This window comes from Platichthys flesus, chromosome 15 (genome assembly GCF_949316205.1).
Source record: "Platichthys flesus chromosome 15, fPlaFle2.1, whole genome shotgun sequence".
NCBI lineage: Eukaryota > Metazoa > Chordata > Actinopteri > Pleuronectiformes > Pleuronectidae > Platichthys > Platichthys flesus.
This window is the reverse complement of record NC_084959.1, coordinates 19277111-19297931: the sequence shown is the minus strand read 5'-3', so window position 1 is coordinate 19297931 and position 20821 is coordinate 19277111. Positions and strand designations below refer to the sequence as shown.

Below are 20821 nucleotides of genomic sequence, written 5' to 3'. Positions count from 1 at the left end.
TCGTGTCATTTTCAGAAAAATGGGAACGAGTCCTCTTTATGACTGAATCTATGGCTCTTGTTGAGAAATAGCGATATCTCAACCCACTGTAAACCTGTGGTGTACATATATCTCTAGAGTTAACCACTGCACTGTACAGACATGAGTCATTTCCTCTACTCCCCTCTCCGGCTCTCTTGAATTCAGAGTTCAGCTGGCACCTCACAGTGTAAACTGATGGATGAATTCAGTCCCTACCATCACATGAGTCATAGGAGCTCCAGGGAAGGAAACCGGCCGGGGGGCCGTGACTCCTTTATGCTGAGGAGGAGCCCAACAGGCGTCACCTCCAGCTCTGACATGAAGCTCTGATTGCCTGTTTTCTTTCTCTGATCGGATGGGACGTAACCTGCTGTCCAAACCTCTGGCCTGTAAACTGTAGAGTGGTAGTACTTAGGATCATTTTACATTACATTACATTACATGTCATTTGGCTGATGCTTTTGTCCAAAGCGACTTACAATTAGTACACTCCACATTTGTGAGGGCCCATTAAGGGGGTTCAGTATCTTGCCAAGGACACTTCGGCATGCAGATGGGGAAGAGTGGGATTGAACCGGCAACCTTCTTGTTGGAGAACGACTACTCTACCCCCTAGAACACCGCCCATATTTTCATTCCTTACAAAATGAATGAGTTTATTTTAGTCAGTAATAGAAAATACAGGTCTGTCAGTTTTCTGGGAGCATATTTGACATTCAAAGATTCAAATATCCATCACAGTCCAGAAAGGTTATTTCATTTGGGATGGCTGTGAACTCACTTACTAAAAGTGTTGTTAGTTTTCACGCCAATCTAAGACAGCTAGTATGAAAACGAGAAGTAACATGTTTTCTAAATCAATCTCAAACTAGGAATTCTAGGAGGAAAGTAGATAAGTTCACTGAGGCACTGCACTTCAGAGCAGTTCTGAGGTTCCTTGTATTTCACTTGAGTTTTTCCATTTTATGCTCCACTACATTTCAGAAATATTGCAGTTCTTATGGGATACATTTTCAAGGGGTCTCTACATAATTGTATACACATTATTCCAGTCCTAGGAAAAAGTAATAATAAAAAAAACATTCCTAAGATTACATTAAATCATGTTTTTAGCATTATAACATACACATACTGCAGTTGTAAGCAGACTTAAGTGTATTTTGTAACTGTAACTCATCGTATAATTTGAGAAGCCATAAGTGGATGTTGGTGTACAAACAATAATGACGATTTATTAAAAAAAAATATTTTAATATATAGGTTGCAAGAAACTGGCCAACTGTCCAGGGTGTAGCCAGCCTCAAGTCAACTGTCAGCTGGGATTTGGACCTCAAAGCGATACAGGTATGGATGGGTTTATGCATGGATTGATGAGCAGGTAGATGGAAGTTCATAAAAGAGAGTTGGTGAGTACTCTTCAACACTCTCTTCCACAAACTCTTACAAGGGTCAAGCAGTTATGAGGTGTAAACTGTAAGATTATTTCAATCTAAAAAAAAAAGAAGCAATAATTTAACTGACTTAATAACCTTTACAGCTTTCTTCTCAATGTTGCAGCATCAAACATGTTGCTATATCCATATATAGTCCATTGCTAGACTCAGCCACTCCTCAGTCAGTGTGGCCGGTTATCTGGACAGATCAGTGATCGATGAGTGTCTCAAAGATTTCTTCCTTCTTGTCAGACAAGGCGTCTGGTTTCCCCTTTGTTTGATTATGTTAGGGCCTTTTCAGTTTGGCTGAGTCACAGCTCACTGCTCTGTCAGGCCAATGACAAAGCACAACCAGTGAACATTTACAGAGTTGATGCAAGGCCCTTATCAAGATGATCAGTATAGTATTAAATACAGAAGGATTATCAATGGCCATGAGCTCTAAAATGACAAATATTTCAGACCAATTGTGTCTCTTTTGTTTCATCCCCAACCCCCTTTACTCATTTAGGTTTCATTTACAGATGATCTGAGAGGAAACAAACTGCCACACAGTAACATCTGTTCTCCACTCTGTGACTGGATGTTGAGAGAATCGAGCTCATGCTCATGAGTGTTGTTTTTCTACCCACACTTTTCTCCCTCTCCCCTGTTGTTAACCTCGCAGAACTTGCTGGACAAGATCTGAGCCTGCGTCTCTCAAGATATTAGGCAAGCAGCAACATGCGCACGGCCTCGGGGTTAAAATATGTATGTGGGCACACTCAACATTGACGAGGAAGCCTGGAAGATTTATGGTTAACTGAAGGTGAACATACCATTTGCCATGTCACAGAAAGTAGATGATTGAACCGAAATGAAGGGCAGCTAGATTAAATCCATTAAGTAGAGGAAAACATTTGATATTATTATTATACTGTAGATTTAGAGATGAGCTTACCCAGCCCATAACAAATTACTCATCGCATTTTTTCTAATTGCCCTTTGGTTGAAGTTCATGAAGAGGGAAAAGTAGTTTCCTGAAAGTCTTAGGGTGAGAATTAAAACTGGATGTGTTGAGGTTAACATCCACAGTGAGAGAAAAGTATCTGAGCAGCAGAACCAAGCCTCTGTCACCAGACAATAACCAGTGTGTACAGCCACTGTGTCAACATGTGTCCCTGCTGTGTGTTAATGGAGCAGCTTGGGGACATGTCTGGATTTGTCTCAAGGTGACATCACTCTTGGCAAACTTGATTCAATTCCTTTGAAATAAATTGACGTGATTGCGATTACAAATGAAGGCTGATCTGTAGACGCAGCATTGTGTTCTATGACTGTCCGTGTTTATAGCCACAAGTAAGCACTCAAACCAGGCAGTGGTTTGTTTGTGAGTTCTGTTGGCAGCATGACTTCTGCGAGTCGTTTTACTGCTCAGACGTCCAGTTAGACTCCCATTAGCGTATTTATTAACTGCAAACTCTTTTGATAGCATCTTAATTCTGGCATACCGCACACACAAGGCCTCTGTGTAACTGAGCAATTAAAACACAATGAAAGAGGGTGTACAGCTGCCAAGGCAAAGGGCCTGTGGGGCATATTGTGGACACAAGGCCTGACAAGCATCTCAGTTTTTGCTTGCTGCTCCAGGACGTACAGCAGGCCAAGTGAGTGCACAACATTTAGAGTGTGTAACCTGTGGGGTATCGCAGTATGGTGTATGTTTTCATAGACGGCTGTAATTTTGTTAGCATGTTGAGGTGGATCCAATGCACAGAGAAAGAGATTACGTTTTTCTTTGTGACAAACCTTTAAACAAACAGGTTTATTTGAGGTCTATAATCATTGTTATGAGTCCTTATGTTTATGAAACATAACAGCAGTTTTGGTAGCAGTTGTACTACTGCTATTTGGCCAGGAGATGGCTCAAAGTCTTTGTAACTGCTTAGTCTATATCCAGGGGATTGTTGTTACCAAGTTACATACAGCTCTGAGTATTATGGTGACAGAACAAATTTAAAAAACAATCATCAATTGCATTTTTTTGTGTAAATTAACAACAACAAACGTTATTAAAATATGTGAAATCATGTGAGGAGCTATTTTTCTTTGCATGTCTAAACATTCAAGAAAAACTGAAAAAGCGCAGTTGCAGAATGTTCTTATTGTCTTATTGTCTGTTAGACTGCCCTAACACACACCAGCACATGACACAGAACATACATAATATTCACAGAATAAACCAAACTGTATGAAACTGTACCTGACTTGTTAGTAATGATGCCCACAGCCATACCAGAGCTTATACTGTGGCTATGCAATTTACATGACAGTTGCTCAGTGGTTTGCATAGCTTGCACAGTGCCTGACAAAAATGGCCTCACTGTGTGAGTGCATACAGATGCATTTGCTTTCAAATAATATGGATGGCCTAATAAAATTGCCTCTCACTTATCATTAGAATATGTCATTTTGAGTTTATAATACAGGATATATAACATATAAAAATAAATGTAAAGCCTGTGATCCCTTTGTGTTGTCACTTGAGCCAGGAGAGTCAGCATAAATCCTTATTGGATGGATGACAACCTCTGACAATGTCCCACATGTAGTACTGCCTTTGTGAAGTGTATGAACCGCTTTGACGTTTATCTGTGTTAACAGACCTTTGATGGCCAGCATTTGACAGAGTAACGAGTATAGAATTTGATCATAGAGGCACTTTCAGATATTGCATAGACTCATTTTAAGCCAATCAAGTTTTGTTTTGGATCATTTATCTAAAGAATATAATCATTTGACACAAATAAAGATGAGTGGAGGGAGACAGACAGGGGAGCACTGTATGATCTTAAATAAGACAGGACCACGGATATTTCTCAGGAGCTTAATCTAAGAAGTAGGAGCAAATCCCACAATGATCCTGAAATGAGTTCAGTTATATATTGGAGAGACAAAGAAGAGATCTTACTTTGAATGCTGATTTCCTCAATTTCTCCTAAAGCTATTAATGGCGGTTCCTCTCAGGGCTTCACCGGGAATCCCCCACGTGTGGTTCCATGTTATGTTCAAGTACAACAATGAAAGCCTGTGGCTTCATGTTTTATATAAACCAAAGACAAACTGTTACCGCTGTTTTGTTGTGTAACTATAAATTAATTTAGTCAAAACCAATTAACTTCCCTTTGCTTCTGATGTGGAACTGTTTTGATGACGCCAGGAGGATTTACTTCGGTTTAATGTAGTGGTGTTCACGCGGCTACTAATACCACAAGTGGATGGTTTAAGGAAATTAACTAATTAAAATGAAATAATTTAGTGTATTTAAATATAGTAAATAACGTGTACTGCTTTCTGTGTTTAATCGGGGGCGGGATGTTGAGCATTTAGACCGCGGCTGGTTTCTATCACCCCTCAGGTCCGTCAGTGGTTTAGTCGGCTGAGCTGCTCACAGCCTCCTGTAGCTTCTCTGTGGATTCACGCGGACGCGCGGCGCTGAGTGTTGTGTGTGCGCCCACTGAGGCGAAGGAGACCAAAGGAGTCCGCGCTCAACAAGAAGCTGTTCCACGGAACTCTCGACCACGAAGGTGAGCTCCGTTAGAAGTGCTGTCATCAAACATGGTGGCGCCGTCCTCCGGTTCCACACCACGGGGTTTGTCAGCGTCAAATAACGGTCACGAATCAGCCCGAGCGGTCGGAGGAGGATGCCACTCTCCTGCTAGCTTAACTTCTTGTTAGCAAGCGTTTGTTGACAGGAATACAGTTGAGAGTAGTTTATATATTAAAGGCTGCACGTGTACTTGTTAGTTAGCATTAAGCACATGGATGTAGGTGTACTTCAGAGGGCTCATAGGCGAAGCAGCATTCAACAGGCCTGGAGGCAGTTGAACTGGGGACAATGAGAAATATACGCAGTGGCGAAGGTTAACTACACTTGTGAACCCCCCCGTGTTCATTCCCAATGGTTATTCCCCTGAGCCACCGACTATTTTTTGATAGTATACCCAGCCCTGTATAATTGTGTCTTTACTATAATCTCTTAGATATCGTGTAAGGACAATAACACCCAGTTACGTACAGTTGAAAAACTCCCTTTTATTGTTTTGGTTTCACCTTCTCAAAAACATCAGCAGTAGGAAACCTTCCTGTGTCATCTGTGCCATTCACAGCGGAGCGTGTCAAGGTGTTCTGTTTGTGAAACCTTTTTCCACTTAAATTAACTTTTTCTTCTACAACTAACTTTGACCTCTTAAAGTTGGAGGACAGAACTTGTGGACCTTACACTTCAGATGGAGGCCTTAGGATGCCTAGTTTCACAAATGCAATTGACAGCATTGTAGGTGCATTGTTGCATATTCTGATTCGTGACAGAAAAAGATGAATGATACAGACTTGACAATGACACACTAACACTAAAGTGTTTACTGGGGGAAGCCACATCTGAGCAGTCTCTATCAGGTGTGGATGGTAAACAGTTGATCAAATGCTTTTTCCGACAGCTGTTTTTTTAAATCGTCAGTTATTCAGGCCTTCTCAAAGAGACCTGAAAACAGCAGACAGTCAAAATGAATAAATACATACAAAACAACAAAGAGTTAATATCTGCTGAAGTCTTGTTAAGGGAGCATGACAATATAGACATTCGAAATGTTTTGAAAGGGATCCTTTCTGGCTGTTTGTGTCCAAACCAAAGTTAGCTAGCACCAATTTTAAAAGTGAGTCCAGTCTTGAAACATATATTCTTCCTGTTTTTATGATGTGACTGCCGATTCTTTGATTATTTCTTATCAACTCAGATGATGTCAGATCTTGTTTAAATTCTTGATATGTTTGTTGCTACAGTGATCAGAAGCAGTCTATCGGTTCAATCTGCAGTTAGCTGCACTATTTCATCAGCTCATGGGGTATACATAACATCACTGACTGAAAACATAGAGCGGACACAGACAGAGCATCTGGTAACTGAATGGTCACAATTCATACCCACAACTTCCACATCTTAATTTAAGGCAGGGACCTCTCTCCCACCTTCTTTCCTGACGCCTCTTCTCTATCTCTCCCTCCAGTTAAGGAGTAAATGTCAAAAATTTAAATAAATCTCTAAAATGGGACACTGCCATGTCTCATTTACTGTATTATGTGCCAAAGACAGTATGAACCCCTACCCCCAACTGGCACCACCAAAGTTGCATTTTTAATAAGTGTATTTGAAAGTATGACCTAATTGGCAAAGCAGATCTTGGTGGTTGTGTATGCTCATGTTGTTTAGCTGTGTTCACTTGTTGTTTTTCCCCTGAAGCACCATGGATGAAGAGCAGCAGTTTGTGAACATCGATCTGAACGATGACAACATCTGCAGCGTCTGCAAGCTAGAGACGGTGACGGGGACCTTATCTTTCTGCCATGTCTGCTTTGAACTCAGCATTGAAGGTAAGAAACAGTCTCTAGGGTACATGTTGGTCGTTTGCTCACTTGAATGAAGATAAAAGTGGCGAGAAGGAAAATAACTTGCTCTTTTTAACTACTGTATGACCGCGCCATCCTTTTAACTTCTGAATATGCACACACACACACATTCCACATCTTCACTCATGTTTGTCTGTTGGGATTCAGAATTGAAATCTGTCTTCAACCCCAGCAGTTCATAACCTTCACATTAAACTGTATTCAGTGGATAGATCAGTACTGGTATCTAGATCACAGAGTAAATCACATCTGGAAAAACATTTTTGATCATCACTTCCCATCATGGCAGATTTGTGCTCTCACTAGGAGCTGTAACAGAGCCCAGGAGCCGCTCAGATTTGTGGATGTCTCAATCGACTGCTGCCTACAAACACAGCTTTTATCCTCTCCAGTACCAACGTAAAACATGTATGTGAAGGGGTAATGGGCCTGTCGGACAAAAGCCCTCGCTGCAGCCGGCCGCTGTGATCCGACTGTTTGATGTTCCACTCCAACTCAAGGGTGTGTTTGAAGTTTTTTTCATCCCTTAATTAATGGGTGGCCTATTTGAAGAAGAATGGAAATCAGAAGGGGATGGATATGCCTCTTATTCAGCACTTGTCTCATAGATATATAAGCTATTTTCCGCAGGAGGCAGTGAGTGTGCACATGCTATTGGTGTATGATTGTGTGAGTTCTCCAAGAGGAGTATCTCGTTCGGTTGACTTAGTTTGACTTGTTTACACATTTCGTCCCCCAGCAGCCGTATCCTGCACATACAGTTCTCTGGGTCCTTGTAGAATTTTCCCTTTGCTATATCTTCCTATACTATTTATATATTCAGTCAAAATTTTTAGGAAAATATTGACATGCCACAAGGGTTGCTCCATTTAATGCTTCAGCCATGATGCTATGTTCAGGTAGGACACAATGAGCTCGTTGGCCTTTTACGTAAGTGTCCCCAAAGCTTTTCTCAGACAAGACTTCATACTGTATCGGTAGAGTCATGTGCTTCTCGGGGTTGATGTATCATATGTGGCAATAAAGGGGAGGTTATGTAACTGTTGGGGCTGGGGGGGAAAGAGGGTGCGGGGGTGGTCACAGACGAGCTTGTGCATCTGATGCGGCTGAGCGTTTCATTTGTGGGAGGGGGGGCCTGCTAAGCTGCATGTGCCTCCATTAGGCTTGATGAACCTCGGGCCAGGCCGTGTGGCGGCTGACTGCTCATGCAGACTTTATTGCTGCAACACTCATTCATCCTTTGCAATCCTCCATTAAATGAGAAGAGAGAAGCATTCCAATCACCACACAGGGAGAATACAAAAAATATATAGTGCAAGGATGATCTCCTGTTGCACACAACACAGACACACACAACCTCCCAGTGTCTTTCTGTTCTAAACCATGTCATGCTCTCTCAAAGGTAAATTCCTGCCACTGAATATTCATGGCCTTCTTGATCTATGCTGGTTTCGAATATTTATCAGCTGCAATTGTGGTAGAATTGCTTCTTGTTTCTTTAACAAGGAGAATATATTGCAATGCACATATTATGGCTGTGTCTTGCATAATGGCCCTTTGTCTTTATTTCTGTCTGCATGATTTTAATTAAATGATCAAGTAAATTGGTCAAAACTGTTAAGGAAATGTCATCACTGATTCAGAATCTTCGTGTGTGACCTTGTATGCCTTTGCATTAAAATGGTTCCCTACAGTTTTAGACACATGGCTGAATGAGCCTGTTTTTAATCTAGAGTGTGGGACAAGCTCCAAGGTTATCTAGTTGTTATAGTCTAATGTCACTCAATAGTTGCTTTATTTGACTGTTGCTACACTTATTACAGTCTTCTTTCAAACTCCACTCTTTCAAGATTAAGATATGTTTTATTTATACCAAACACATGCACAGACATGCACAACACACTCATGCAATGGCAGGCAAATTTAACCTCTGCATTTAACCCATCTGTGTGCAGGACACACAGAGCAGTGAGCGACCATGTACGGCGACCGGGGAGCAGATGTTGGGGGAGTAAAGTGCCTTGCTCAGGGGCACTAGACAGGGTAGGGAGATTCTTGGATTTTTGGACAGATCAATCCAGGTTCGTCTTTTGTTGTCTCTCCGTGGAGTCGAACCAGAGACGAACCAGAGACCTTCTCTGCCCATAGTCCAAGTTTCTACCACTAGACCACCGCCTCTCCACAGTCTGCACACCTGCAAACGCAACCTGAACTCAACCGTCATGACATCAGGGTGTTTGTCCACATCTAGCTTCATAGACTCTTTTTACACCTGGCATTAACACGTCTCATATCCAGATTGTATCTAGATGTGATTTTCAATTGATTACATTTACACCTGGTATTAATGTTTCTCCAGTTTTCACATTGATCATTCTGCCCTGCTCATATTACATCCTTGTCTTGTCTGTGCAGCTCCACAAAACAGCAGACATAAAGAAAGAGAATAGAAGAAGATGGTCGTAGGGTTGCTGTATTAATCGAAATTTAAATTTCCATTATTGGGTCCGGACCCGCATTTCTCCGCGCCAGTCAGCCGGTCAGCCGGTCAGAGAGTGTCATTAACATTTGTGTTCAGTGTTGTCACAGTGTGTCCCTGACAACGAATGTATTTTGGTATATTGATTTACAATCTGTCCTCAATGCATCTTGGGGCCGTTTATGCCTTTTACTTATATGTAGCTCTATTGCTCTTTAAGACTGCAATCTGATCACCCAAAACAAATGTTAATGCAAGGACGAGGTGTGATACTTGAACAAAAGTTTTAAGGGAATAATCATGACGAGTAAACTATATTTCATATTTGGAATTAGTGGATTGCCTTTTTAAAGTGTCTTTCTTTTTTTCGTACCTTTTGTTTGTAGGTCTACATGAAGTGGGGGGGTTCTAACTTGCCCACAGTACCAACAGAAGTAAAAGAGAAGGCTTTTTGAAACGGGATAAACATTCAGGATGTGCAGCGTTTGTTGTCCCTCCAAGTGGTTGTTTCCTGAGGAAACTGCTTTGGCCTGTGTATGTGCTGGTTTCTTCACAAAGCACAAAATACTGTAGAAATGTGCCTGTTTATATATTGCTCAACATCTGCCTAACATGGGATTTCTCACATTCAGAGCTGGTTTTTCCTTTCTTTTTCTTCCCACACCATCTGAGCTTAGTCCTGTTTTTACAGCCTTGAGCATCAAAACAGTTCAGCAGATAACAAGAGGGGCTACTGCAGTCCCACTACTGCAGATAATTCTGCAAAGTAGCTAAGAGAACTTTACCTCTTTTCCAAACCAGGCTTGGGATTCCTGTGTGTGTGTCTGTGTCTGTGTGTGTGTGTGTGTGTGTGTGTGTGTGTGTGTGTGTGTGTGTGTGTGTGTGTGTGTGTGTGTGTGTGTGTGTGTGTGTGTGTGTGTGTGTGTGTGTGTGTGTGTGTGTGTGTGTGTGTGTGTGTGTGTGTGTGTGTGTGTGTGTGTGTGTGTGTGTGTGTGTGTGTGTGTGTGTGTGTGTGTGTGACTTTATTTAGTTGGATATGCGATTCAAATATGACTTGGTCAGACATACTATACCTGATATGCAAAAGTCTTATAAAGGAATACTTGACCCATACAATTTGGTTATTATCTGTATAAACTCATATCAGTCGAAACACCAATGAAGTCGGTGTGTTTACAGAAACGTACAGTAAACTAGCTGGTACAGTTAGTTATAAGTCCTGGTCTCTTTGCAGTTTTCAAAGCATCAAAATTGTATTTGATTATTTATCAATATTAAGTGTCTTAGTTTCATCAGACTTAAAGGTTTAGATGTTGCTACTCAGTGAATAAGAATTTAATATCAGAACTGTAACTGTTGGTGAACTGGCCTCATTGGATTGGAGTTGTGCTTTGTTAAACACACAAGTGATGTGGAGCTATAGTAAGAAAGTACTGTGACCTTTTAGCCTCTCACACGTTCCTTCAGTGGTCTTTCAGACAAGACGTGTGCTGAGCGACACGGTTCAGTAAATCCTCTTTTATCTGTTACATAATGCAGACTGAATATTTGCTGAGGCTTGATAATGTGCTCAGCTGTGTGTTGGAGTGAAACAAAAACAGAAAGTTCCTACAGCCAGAGACTGGAATGATGCAGTTGCAGCTGATTGTGGTTGCTCTACAGAGACTATTGTAAACAGCTCGTTCATTGTCAGTGAACTATCCACCCTGGGATGTATAGAGAGGCCCAAATATGCTGCTGCGTGTGGAAGGCTCGGTAGCTGTGAAATTGAACACAGTTAAATCCCTGATATTTTCTGTACCTACTGTATGGTCCACACCGCTGACCCCCCCCCCAGTATATATAAATAAGTAAACTCATGGAGTTTATTCAAGTTCTACACTAACTCAACTACATAGTGAACATCTGAATGTGATATCTGGCCAATGTTAGCCACTACTTTTCTTACCAGAGTGACATTCAGGGTTGTAATGTCCGACAGCAGCCACTGCAGAGGAGAGGAGTATAGCTCTGTTACAGTTCAGTTTACAATACCACACATACCTGCCCTGGACGATACACCAGGGAAGAAAAGTGTGACTTATACATAAATGATTGCTTTCAATAAAGTTAAAATGAAGATGATCATCCTGGAAAAGGAATGATAATATAGCTGTAATTATAAATTATATTTTCTCCAAACACTCATGCTCATGAAATGCTTTGCAGAATATCAATTATTTACAAAGTAAGCGCGCTTAAACAAGCACATACTGTTACTTGTCAGTTCTAAATTGCAGAATAATTTGTTTTTGTTTACAACAGAGATATTCATAAATGTCTGGGTAGTTATGCTTAAACTCCATAAAAGATTATTTTCATTGTAATTAGAATTATTCATTATGTTTTTTACAATATTAAGATTGAAACTAATCAAGAACAAACACAGTCGTTTCCTATGCTGTCTCTCATTATAAAATGACTGACTTATTTTTCTTTTTCGGAATGATTTGGAAAAATGTAAAGAATGAATAAATTAAAGAATGATATTTATATAACAGGCTACATGGCTATCAAAGATCGTTGCCTTTTTTTTTGACAGTATTTTTCTCCTGTGTGTGGTGTAGGATTCTCTTTTCTTGATCCAGTTGCTCATTCCTCCTTTTATTACTCTAATCATGTTTCAGAATTGCCTGCTACTGCATGGGTCCATTGACCTCACTGACATTAGAATTTACGAAATTAATCTCAGGAGTTTTTGATCTGTGCTGGCGGTGTCTCTACTGTGCCAGTGCCGTCCGGTTCTTATAATTTAACGAAGGAAAACTGAGTAGGGTTATTCTTCCAGACTGTAGTAGATAGTGACTGTTGTGTTGTACTTTTCAACTCTGTAATGGCAACAGCTGGTTTTGAATTCACTTCTTGCTGAGTTGACCGTGTGAGGTCTATGTCAGTGTCCAACTTGGCCCGTGCAGCTGCCAACAACATATTGCTCTAAGCTTTATCATGCTGATCTGTTGGACACCTTACCAACGATGACCCCTGTCCCACTTGACACTGGTACCATTTCTCAACTGTCAGCTCAGAAGTGTGCAACAAACAGTCCTGACACTCGCATGCTGTTCAGAGCAAAACCACAAGTCTGTAGATGGCTGCACAAGGCATGATAAAAACATGTAACTTTGTTCACAACACTTTATAGTAAAGCACAGCAGTGTGTGTATTATGATCTGGTAGCATAAATCAAATTTGAAACTTTAGGCAGAGCTTTTTCCTAGATGGCAAAACCAAGTTGACAAAGAGGATGTTTGAGTAAAAACTGGAAAACCGCGACCACTAAATAGAGAGCAGAAGTAGTTGGAACAGAGAGATGTCCTATCTCACCCTGTGGATTTGTATGGCGTCATATTGGGAGAGTTCTCTGAATTGTGTTACCATAAATAAATATCTAACCTCAAAGTCATGAATGTGTCTGAGTTATGCTGCTCCTCTAGTTCTGAAAATTTCTGAGCCTAAATTCTCGGATTTCCTTTGGGACTACAACTTCTGATTTGGTTGGCTGTTCCACACCTTTTTAAAATATTTAATTTCACCTCAAATAAGAGATTTTATTGATCCTGGTTAGATATCAGATTTTTATAAGCGTAGTATGAACATAGCATCAGGAGTATTATTTCTTGTATGAGTTCATTCAACATACTTTTTTCTGGTTTGACTGAGGATTGGGGTCTCCTGTTTCTATTGATGTATAATTATTCATTGCGCTCAGGAATATATTAAAAAAAATCTGTCAGACCTGCACTTGTGTCTATGCTGTGTCTTAGTAAGTTGTATAACTGAATAGCAGGATTCTACTCCGGGACTCCCTCCTTAGAAAGGGCAGGAAAGAACAAGCTCACTGGTTGTCAGGGTTGCTGTGCTCCATGTCTCTCATTGAGACTGCTGAACAATGTGGATTCTCCACCAGTGAATAGTGTGTGTGCCTGCACTTACGTATGTGTGCAGCCATGAAAGGCAGTAGTGCTAAGCTGCTTAGCTGTGAGGGAGGTCTTTGGCTGGCAGTGCACTGCCCTGGTTGTGGGCCAATGATTTTCCTGCTAGGCAAGTGGTAGCCAGTGTGTTTTGGTGATCTAAAGACAGAGACTGATCAGATTATAGAATGACAAGCACAAAGCTCCTGCAGCTACTAGAGAGGCATTTCATTGGCTATTCATTAGGCAGTATGCACACACAGAAGTCGTACAGCAAAGTTGAACTGAGAACAGACATGACATGCCAAGACAATTTTAATTATTTAGCTAAAAAGAATGAGTTTGCACGAACAGGCTTTACAATCAACCTACGGCATTCTCTTTTGTAACACCCCAAATTAGATAAAGGAAATAACTCTTTAACTCTCCCTTGAGCAATTTTGTTTAATGATGCTTGCAGGAGTAAAAAAGAAATACTCCTTCAAAGAAATCGGCAGAACTCCCCTTTGTGTGCTGTGTCTGTAAGGTTAAGCATATCCTTTGTAGACCACACTAATTGTTAGGCTTTGTGTATGTACTGTGGTCAGGTGGTGTTGGGCTGATGACATTAGGACCAGGCCATGTTGTCTTCTGGTAATGTGCTGAAAAGAGGCGTTTGAGGTAAACCTACCTAAGTGAGCTCTTATATCTAGATGAACAATGGTGACTAATCTCCTCACCTCAGGTTCCAACAAGTCCGTCCGTCTGATGAGAAATGTCTGCCGTGAATCCTAAACCCCTATTCAGCACACTTTCACTTTAGGCCTATTTACTGTCGGTCATACACACTTTTCACTCTTATCCTCTTTTCACCTTCAGCTTCCCTTTGTTGATCTGACCCACTTTTGCTTGTTTTAATTTTAGTCCACCTGCTCTGTCTTCATTTTGTCAGTCCAGGCTAAATTGGTAACAGTGTGACCAGTTTTGGCTGGATCCGTCAGCATACATCAGCCCAAGTACTGAAGAAGCTTTTTCAGTTTCCCCTTTTAAATGAGAACGGTTGTTTTGTTTTTGGGACTAAGGTTCGTCCTCTGTTGAATTGGGAATACTTGTATCCTGTGTCTGTACTTACAGTAGATAAACAAAAGACAAAGTGGAAACTCTTTTACAAACTGTTAATTATATGTTATGTTGTTTTAGTAGTACAGGTTAATTAGAAATGATTGTAATTGAAATAAATGTGAACAGAGACAACTCTCTGCACCTTCCCCCCTTGTTGCTCAGTAAAATTATGATTTATGTGTTTGTGTTGAGACTGGGATGATGTATTATCCACCCACTGTCTCAACACTACTGGCTAATCCATTGCACACTAAGCAGCTTTCAAAGAGAGATTGCGATAAGTCAGTTTGCCAGTTTTAGTGAGCTTTCATTCTCATTTACATTTATTTGCGGTGGTAAGATCAATCGGTCAGCTTTTGGGATCACTGCTGAATTTTCTGTCATCTATTTAGGTACTTTTATATGGATTAGGAATCCTAGATCTTGTTTGCTCTTATGCCTTTGACAATATTGACGTACTGATTTTTGTCTGTGTGAATGCAGGTGTCTCCTCTGCCACCTTGTTACATTCAAAGTCCCTACGTGGCCACAGAGACTGCTTTGAGAAATGTCATCTCATCGCCAACCAGAAGTTGTCACGTTCCAAGGTCTCCCGAAGTGCCTACGAGGGCATGAAGCTGGCTCTCAGCCAGAAACTGAACCGCATCATCCAGTATGCCCAGAACAAAGACTCTGTCTCCACCAATGGCCTCAGCAGACGAGGGACCAAGCTTCTTTGTTACAGCCAGCAGAGTGACTGTAAGCTGCTGCCACAGTCAGATGCCCAGGTCCCCCGCTACACGCCTTGCTGGGACATGGGCAAAGCAACGGGCCTGCCTGATTACACCATGGGGATGTTGGAGTGCCACACAGTGGAGGAGCTTGGGCTCCTACAGGAGTCACAACCTAAGGTTTGGACCAGTGACGGCAGGAGAGGCCAGCATGGGCGCAACCAGCCATCAGGAGGGGGCCACCAGGGTCCCAGCAGAGCTGAACGTGAGCCCATTTAAGATGAATTGTCTTTTCACTTGATAGGATTAGTAGAAGATGGAGAACGACTGAGAAAAAACAGTTGTTGGATATGGTTAATTGAAAATTAGTTAAGCAAAAAATAAACTTTAAACACATTACAAACTTTTAACATGCCTGTAATATTTCAATATATATTGACCCTGTATCATAACAGTAGTTGAACATTATGATGTTCTGGACCCTTTGCTTGAGCAAATTTTCTCTATCTGGACCTCTCTGAATTTTAATAGAATATCCCTGGTATGCACAATACAACCACAGAAAAGGATAACTACTCTGTCTGATCTCTCCTGAGATTTCTAAAGCTTTAGAGCAGTTCTTCTTTAAAGGGCAGCAGACAAACCAGTTACACAACACCAGGAGACACATTTACCTGGTCCTTCCTTTATCTTCCTTTGAGGTATCTCCAGAGAGAAATACATTTTCCTATAACCTTGATATTTTGTCCTGGGCTGTCTCATGTCTCATCACTACTAAATCTGCTTAGGACTACAGATCATGTGAGAGAGCCTTCCAAACTGTACTTATAAATTCTTTACTATCAAAATAAAAGATGACAGGTATGCAGTTTGCATGCATTTGTGTGTAAATCTACTTTAGCTCATCATATAACCAACCGCACTCACTGCTCTGAATATCTTAAACCTGCACAAATATATGAGTCAATCATTTTAGATGTTTTGATGATTATGTCATCAGGTTTCTTAATGCTTTTTAAATAGCTGGTTAGAGTCCGTGCCAGTCTGTGATGATGCTTTTCTTTTCGTAAACAGCTCAAACTTCTCTTGGAGCTCCTCCGTGTAGTAACACATTTCTCACAATATTCCTGTATGCTCAAATTCTAAGAAGGTTGTGAACAAATTCAAGGCATTAGTCCCGAAGTTGTACCATATTATACAGGTTGAGACATTAAGAAGTTACACGAGTTGACTGTAACCATTGTCATTTTAATTGATAAGTCACTTGTGGCTTAGTCGTCACTATAGAGTCTTTACCTCTCATACAAATACAAAAAGGCTTTTTTCTCCCCTTTTTCTAGTGACCAGAATGAGTGTAGACGAGCTCCATCAGCTGAATTCCCAGCTACTGATGCAGATTCAAAGTAAGTGACGTATACTGGCATTCATCGAACTCTTAACGTCTTAACGAGTTTAACACGTTCAATATTCTCAACTTAAAAAAAATGTAATTGCTGCGCTCTGTAAATCTCATCTCTATGAAATCTCCAAATGAAAGTTGCATTAGTGAAGAGTGTTTTAAATCAACGCACACAGTCTGAGTGTGAGCTCATAGATTCAGAGCATCAGACTCCATGATGCTGGGACAAAATTCCCAATGGAAGTCTTCTGGTCAACACATTATCTCCTTCCATGTCATCAGCTGTGTTGGATCGTGCAGTGTGCTTGCTCATGCACACCCTACCTGTCTGCTGACTCCATTATTCATCAGGCAAGCCCATTGTTTGCTACTAGGGCTGGTAAAACATAATCAACATCATCTATTAGCTATATACGTTATATATACAACAAAACTTTTCTCACATTTACAGCAGTCTTATTTTAACCTGCGCTGCTTTTCTTGACTTAATGATAGTAAATCCTGGCAGCTCACGGTAGAGTTTACATCTCTCACTCAGAGAAAGTGAGAAGAAAGATAAAAGTTAAAGCTGTTTATCTCTTCATATTTGTTTAGATTGTTTATATGTGTAATGTAGTTAAATAAATAAGGAAAAGAAGAAATTCCTGTTCCTGTTAAAATGTTTGATAGACTGCTAACCTTGATTTTACACAGTGTTGATATTCCTCCAGAAAGTAACTTATCTTTGGTTTTCATTTTGTTTGTTTGACAGCCTAATGTAGATTGATATATTCATTCTACTTTAATGGAACTCATTTTGTATGGGTCTGTAAGGCAGAATAGCAGTTCTGACTGGGCTATTTTTTGTTGTGGTATAATGACTTGCAGTGCATACTTTGTTTTCGTCATATTTGTGTTTAAGAGAATGATGAGAATAAGATGATTAAATAAATATAAATGAGAAGTTTTAAATTGTATTTTAGATAAAAGAATAAGCGAGAGGTGCAGCCCAATTTGCTACATACAACAACATACAACAGCTATGCTAGAAACAATTTATTTGAATCAACAGTAGTTTTATTTTTATCTCACTAAGGTCTTGGGTAGCTCATGTACTATTTCCATCATGGAATGTTGTTCTGAGAGGGTTGGCACACGATGTCCCAGTCATTTGAGGGTTTCCGTGTGAGTGATCAGATGAGTCAAATGGTCATTCTGGCCAGTAGCAAGAGAGAAATCAGATCAGTGTCTACTGCATGCTTCTGCTCCTTCAGTAATCACTAGTATCGATTTTTCTCTTTCATGTTTGTTTCTCTTATGTGTGTCTCCAGATCGCACCATTTGTTTGGCTGTGTATAAATTGACCTTATGTGAGAATGAAAATGCTGAATCCCATTTTCCTCCTCTCTGTCTCCCCACAGAGGTCTTCGAGGGGCTGACTTTGGCCGTGCAAGAGAAAGACTCGCTGGCGTCAGAGCTGCACGTGCGGCACATTGCCATCGAGCAGCTCTTTAAGAACTGTGCCAAACTGCCCTGGCTGCAAATTAGCAGAGCCGGGGTCAAAGCCAGCAGCAGCAGCAGCGGCCCTGTGGAGTGAGGTGGCAAACCTGATACTTTTCTGCTGCTAGGAGGAAACTGACAGACACGTCAGCATGCTGGTTGCAATGAGGTGGAAATATCCGCTATCTATACTGAGTGACTGCTATGACATTTTGGTGACACTGAGCTGTGAGCTCTGCATTAGAGCAACAATAAGGGCTGGGTTGACAAGGCCTATGTTTGCATGGTTCGTGGATGATACAAGGATTAATGGTGGGGTGCAGTTTGCTGCTGGACTTACAGCTGAACATCACTTAACTAAAAATACCTTTGATGTATGTTGACACCAGGTGGGGCTCAGAGTCCTGGCTACTGCACATGGTCAGAAAATGTACTTACATGGTCTTTAAAGAATAACTTTCAAGGTTTTTATCTTATCAAACAAAAAAAAGGTTTGTCTACATAATTTTACATTGACATGTTATGTTGGTTTTACTTCCTTTTAATGAGTTGGATGTCAACCATTTCAGTTTTCATTTAATGTCAGCACTGTGAAACACTCCTTCAAATGTTATCTGGTGGCTTTCTGCAGAAGTGAGCTACAGTATTTTGTAACGAGGCGTGGGTGACTACTTGAATACTGAAGAACATTATGTTGATGGTTTCCATCATGTTAACCATCAGCCACTGCCAGCAGTAGTGTTTAATTACTAGTATTTTTTAAAGCAAAATTTAGCAATATCATGGCTGAAAACACAAGTTCTCTTCCAACTGCCAAAGTTGTCATGATACTTTATGAAAAGTGGTCCTCTGAAATGTGATATAGATCAGGTAGGTTCAATGGTAGAGAACTTCATCTGCTGGAGAGAATGCTGGAGAAAATGCACATAAGTATACATACTAAGAAAGATGAAATGTCTTTTTTTTTAATTGAAGAAGTATTCTAAAAAAATTGCGACACAAAGATGATGGCAACTGAAATCAAGTTACATTTGGAAAAGTGCAGGAATAAGACAACACCCAAAAGTACCCTGATGCCCCTGTGCAACAAAAACACATCAGAGTCATGTTAACTTTACTAGCTGAGCAGGTTTCTGACTGTGGGTTTATTCACTATTTTGTGATTGTCCATGAACTAATTCTGTCAAGCAGCACATAGAAATATCAGTAACATACCCTCCCCAAATCTCAAAGATAGGAGGTATTTTTTTAATCAAACCTTTTATTGTTGGTGATATTTACTTGACATTTAGTGCAGAGCTGCTTGTTGTCCGTGGTATAGCTGTTAAGCACAAGTCATGTCTGGCTTTACACTGAAAAAGCACTAGTGAAAGAGGAAGCTATTGAGAGAGAAACCCAGCTGAAAAAACCAAAGTCTGTTTTTGTGGTGTTTCGCGTTTGAATTTTAAGCTTTGAATAATTGATCATATTATAAGAGGAAGTTGAAATACCAAACTGTATGATAATGAACTTTAGGTTTTAGTCTAAAAGGTGTGGATGTGGAAACGATTTGTTCTCCCGAACACAATGTGTGCATTTTATGATTTGATTTATAAATCTTGTTGAGTATTTTCATATTCAGTGATCTCATTTGTTGCCCTCTCTTCTAAATTGAAGGAATCCCAGCTGAGGTCACAGCAATACAGAAAGGACAGTTTGGTCTCCTGTGCCTCCACAACTCTATTATTTTTTAACAAAAGGAGACAAAAAAGGACGTAGGGATGGTTTTAACAACCTGAAGTTCTGCTTACAGTAGTTTATTATTCAGGAATCCTATGCAAGAAAGACAAGTAAATCAGAAGCCTTATTAAGTTGAAACTATGATAAAGACTATTGGTTATCTGAGTTTTCCTCAGAGGAGGTCAGAGCTACCGGTGTATAATAAGCTGGAGGTAAAACAAGTTTATAAACAGGTTGATAAATAGAAGAACTCAGCTATGTCAGTATATCTCTTTGCGCTCTCTTTGTAAGAGATTTAATGTATTTGAGCCCATTAGGGTTTCAAGTTTAACATTTTTCCTCGATTTAAATTGTTCAGTTTTGGTTTCACTTTGTTCACTGTTGAAATTGGTGTGACGAGAAGTTTTCAGTTGTGTTTTCTGTTTGTGCTTTCAATATGAATGCTGTTTGTTTTCTCTTTTACAGTGGAAACATGCCTAGGCCTGTGCCTCTGTTTTTTCATGATCTTTTCCCGGAAATATAAACATACCTGTCTGGCTTCCACCTCCTTCTTTATTGGACTCACTTGACTTTTTTTTATCTTTTGTTTTTATAATGTTGAACAAGGCTTTTTATTTGTGTTGTGTGAAGTTTTATATTATATTTATTGTGTGTGTTCTTGGACATCACACAGGTTGTGTGATTTAAGCTTAAGCGACTTTGTAATTTTTGTAAAGATATTCCAATAAAGTGAAAAATATTTTTACAACCTGCTCAGATATGAGGTTATTTTCCCAATAGTGGAATGGAAAAAGAAAGATGCTACTTCAGTAAACTGATTCCTATCAAAAATGTGATTTAAAAGATAAGGCAGCAGCTTAAATTATGTTATGTATTTTATTATTTTAAAACATTATTATTCGGGTGGCTGTGACTGAGGGGGTAGGGCAATTGTACTCCAACTGGAAGGTCGGCGGCTCGAATCCCCATCCATGCCGAGGTGTCCTTGGGCAAGATGTCGAACCCCGAAAACGTCCCCTAATGGATGCTAATTTTATGTAATGTAATTGACTACACAGTATTTAATATCCAATGTTCACGAAGAT

General features: G+C 40.2%; 1 protein-coding gene across 1 annotated transcript; it reads left to right on the top strand.

Moving 5' to 3' along the window:
* The first annotated feature begins 4901 nt into the window (after positions 1-4901).
* On the top strand, positions 4902-20478 carry c15h21orf91 (chromosome 15 C21orf91 homolog). The gene is made up of 5 exons (XM_062406770.1): positions 4902-5020; positions 6733-6863; positions 14913-15404; positions 16480-16542; positions 17939-20478. The coding sequence occupies exons 2-5, from the start codon at positions 6737-6739 to the stop codon at positions 18112-18114; spliced, it is 858 nt and encodes a 285-aa protein (XP_062262754.1). The 5' UTR covers positions 4902-5020; positions 6733-6736; the 3' UTR covers positions 18115-20478.
* Positions 20479-20821: the final 343 nt, after the last annotated feature.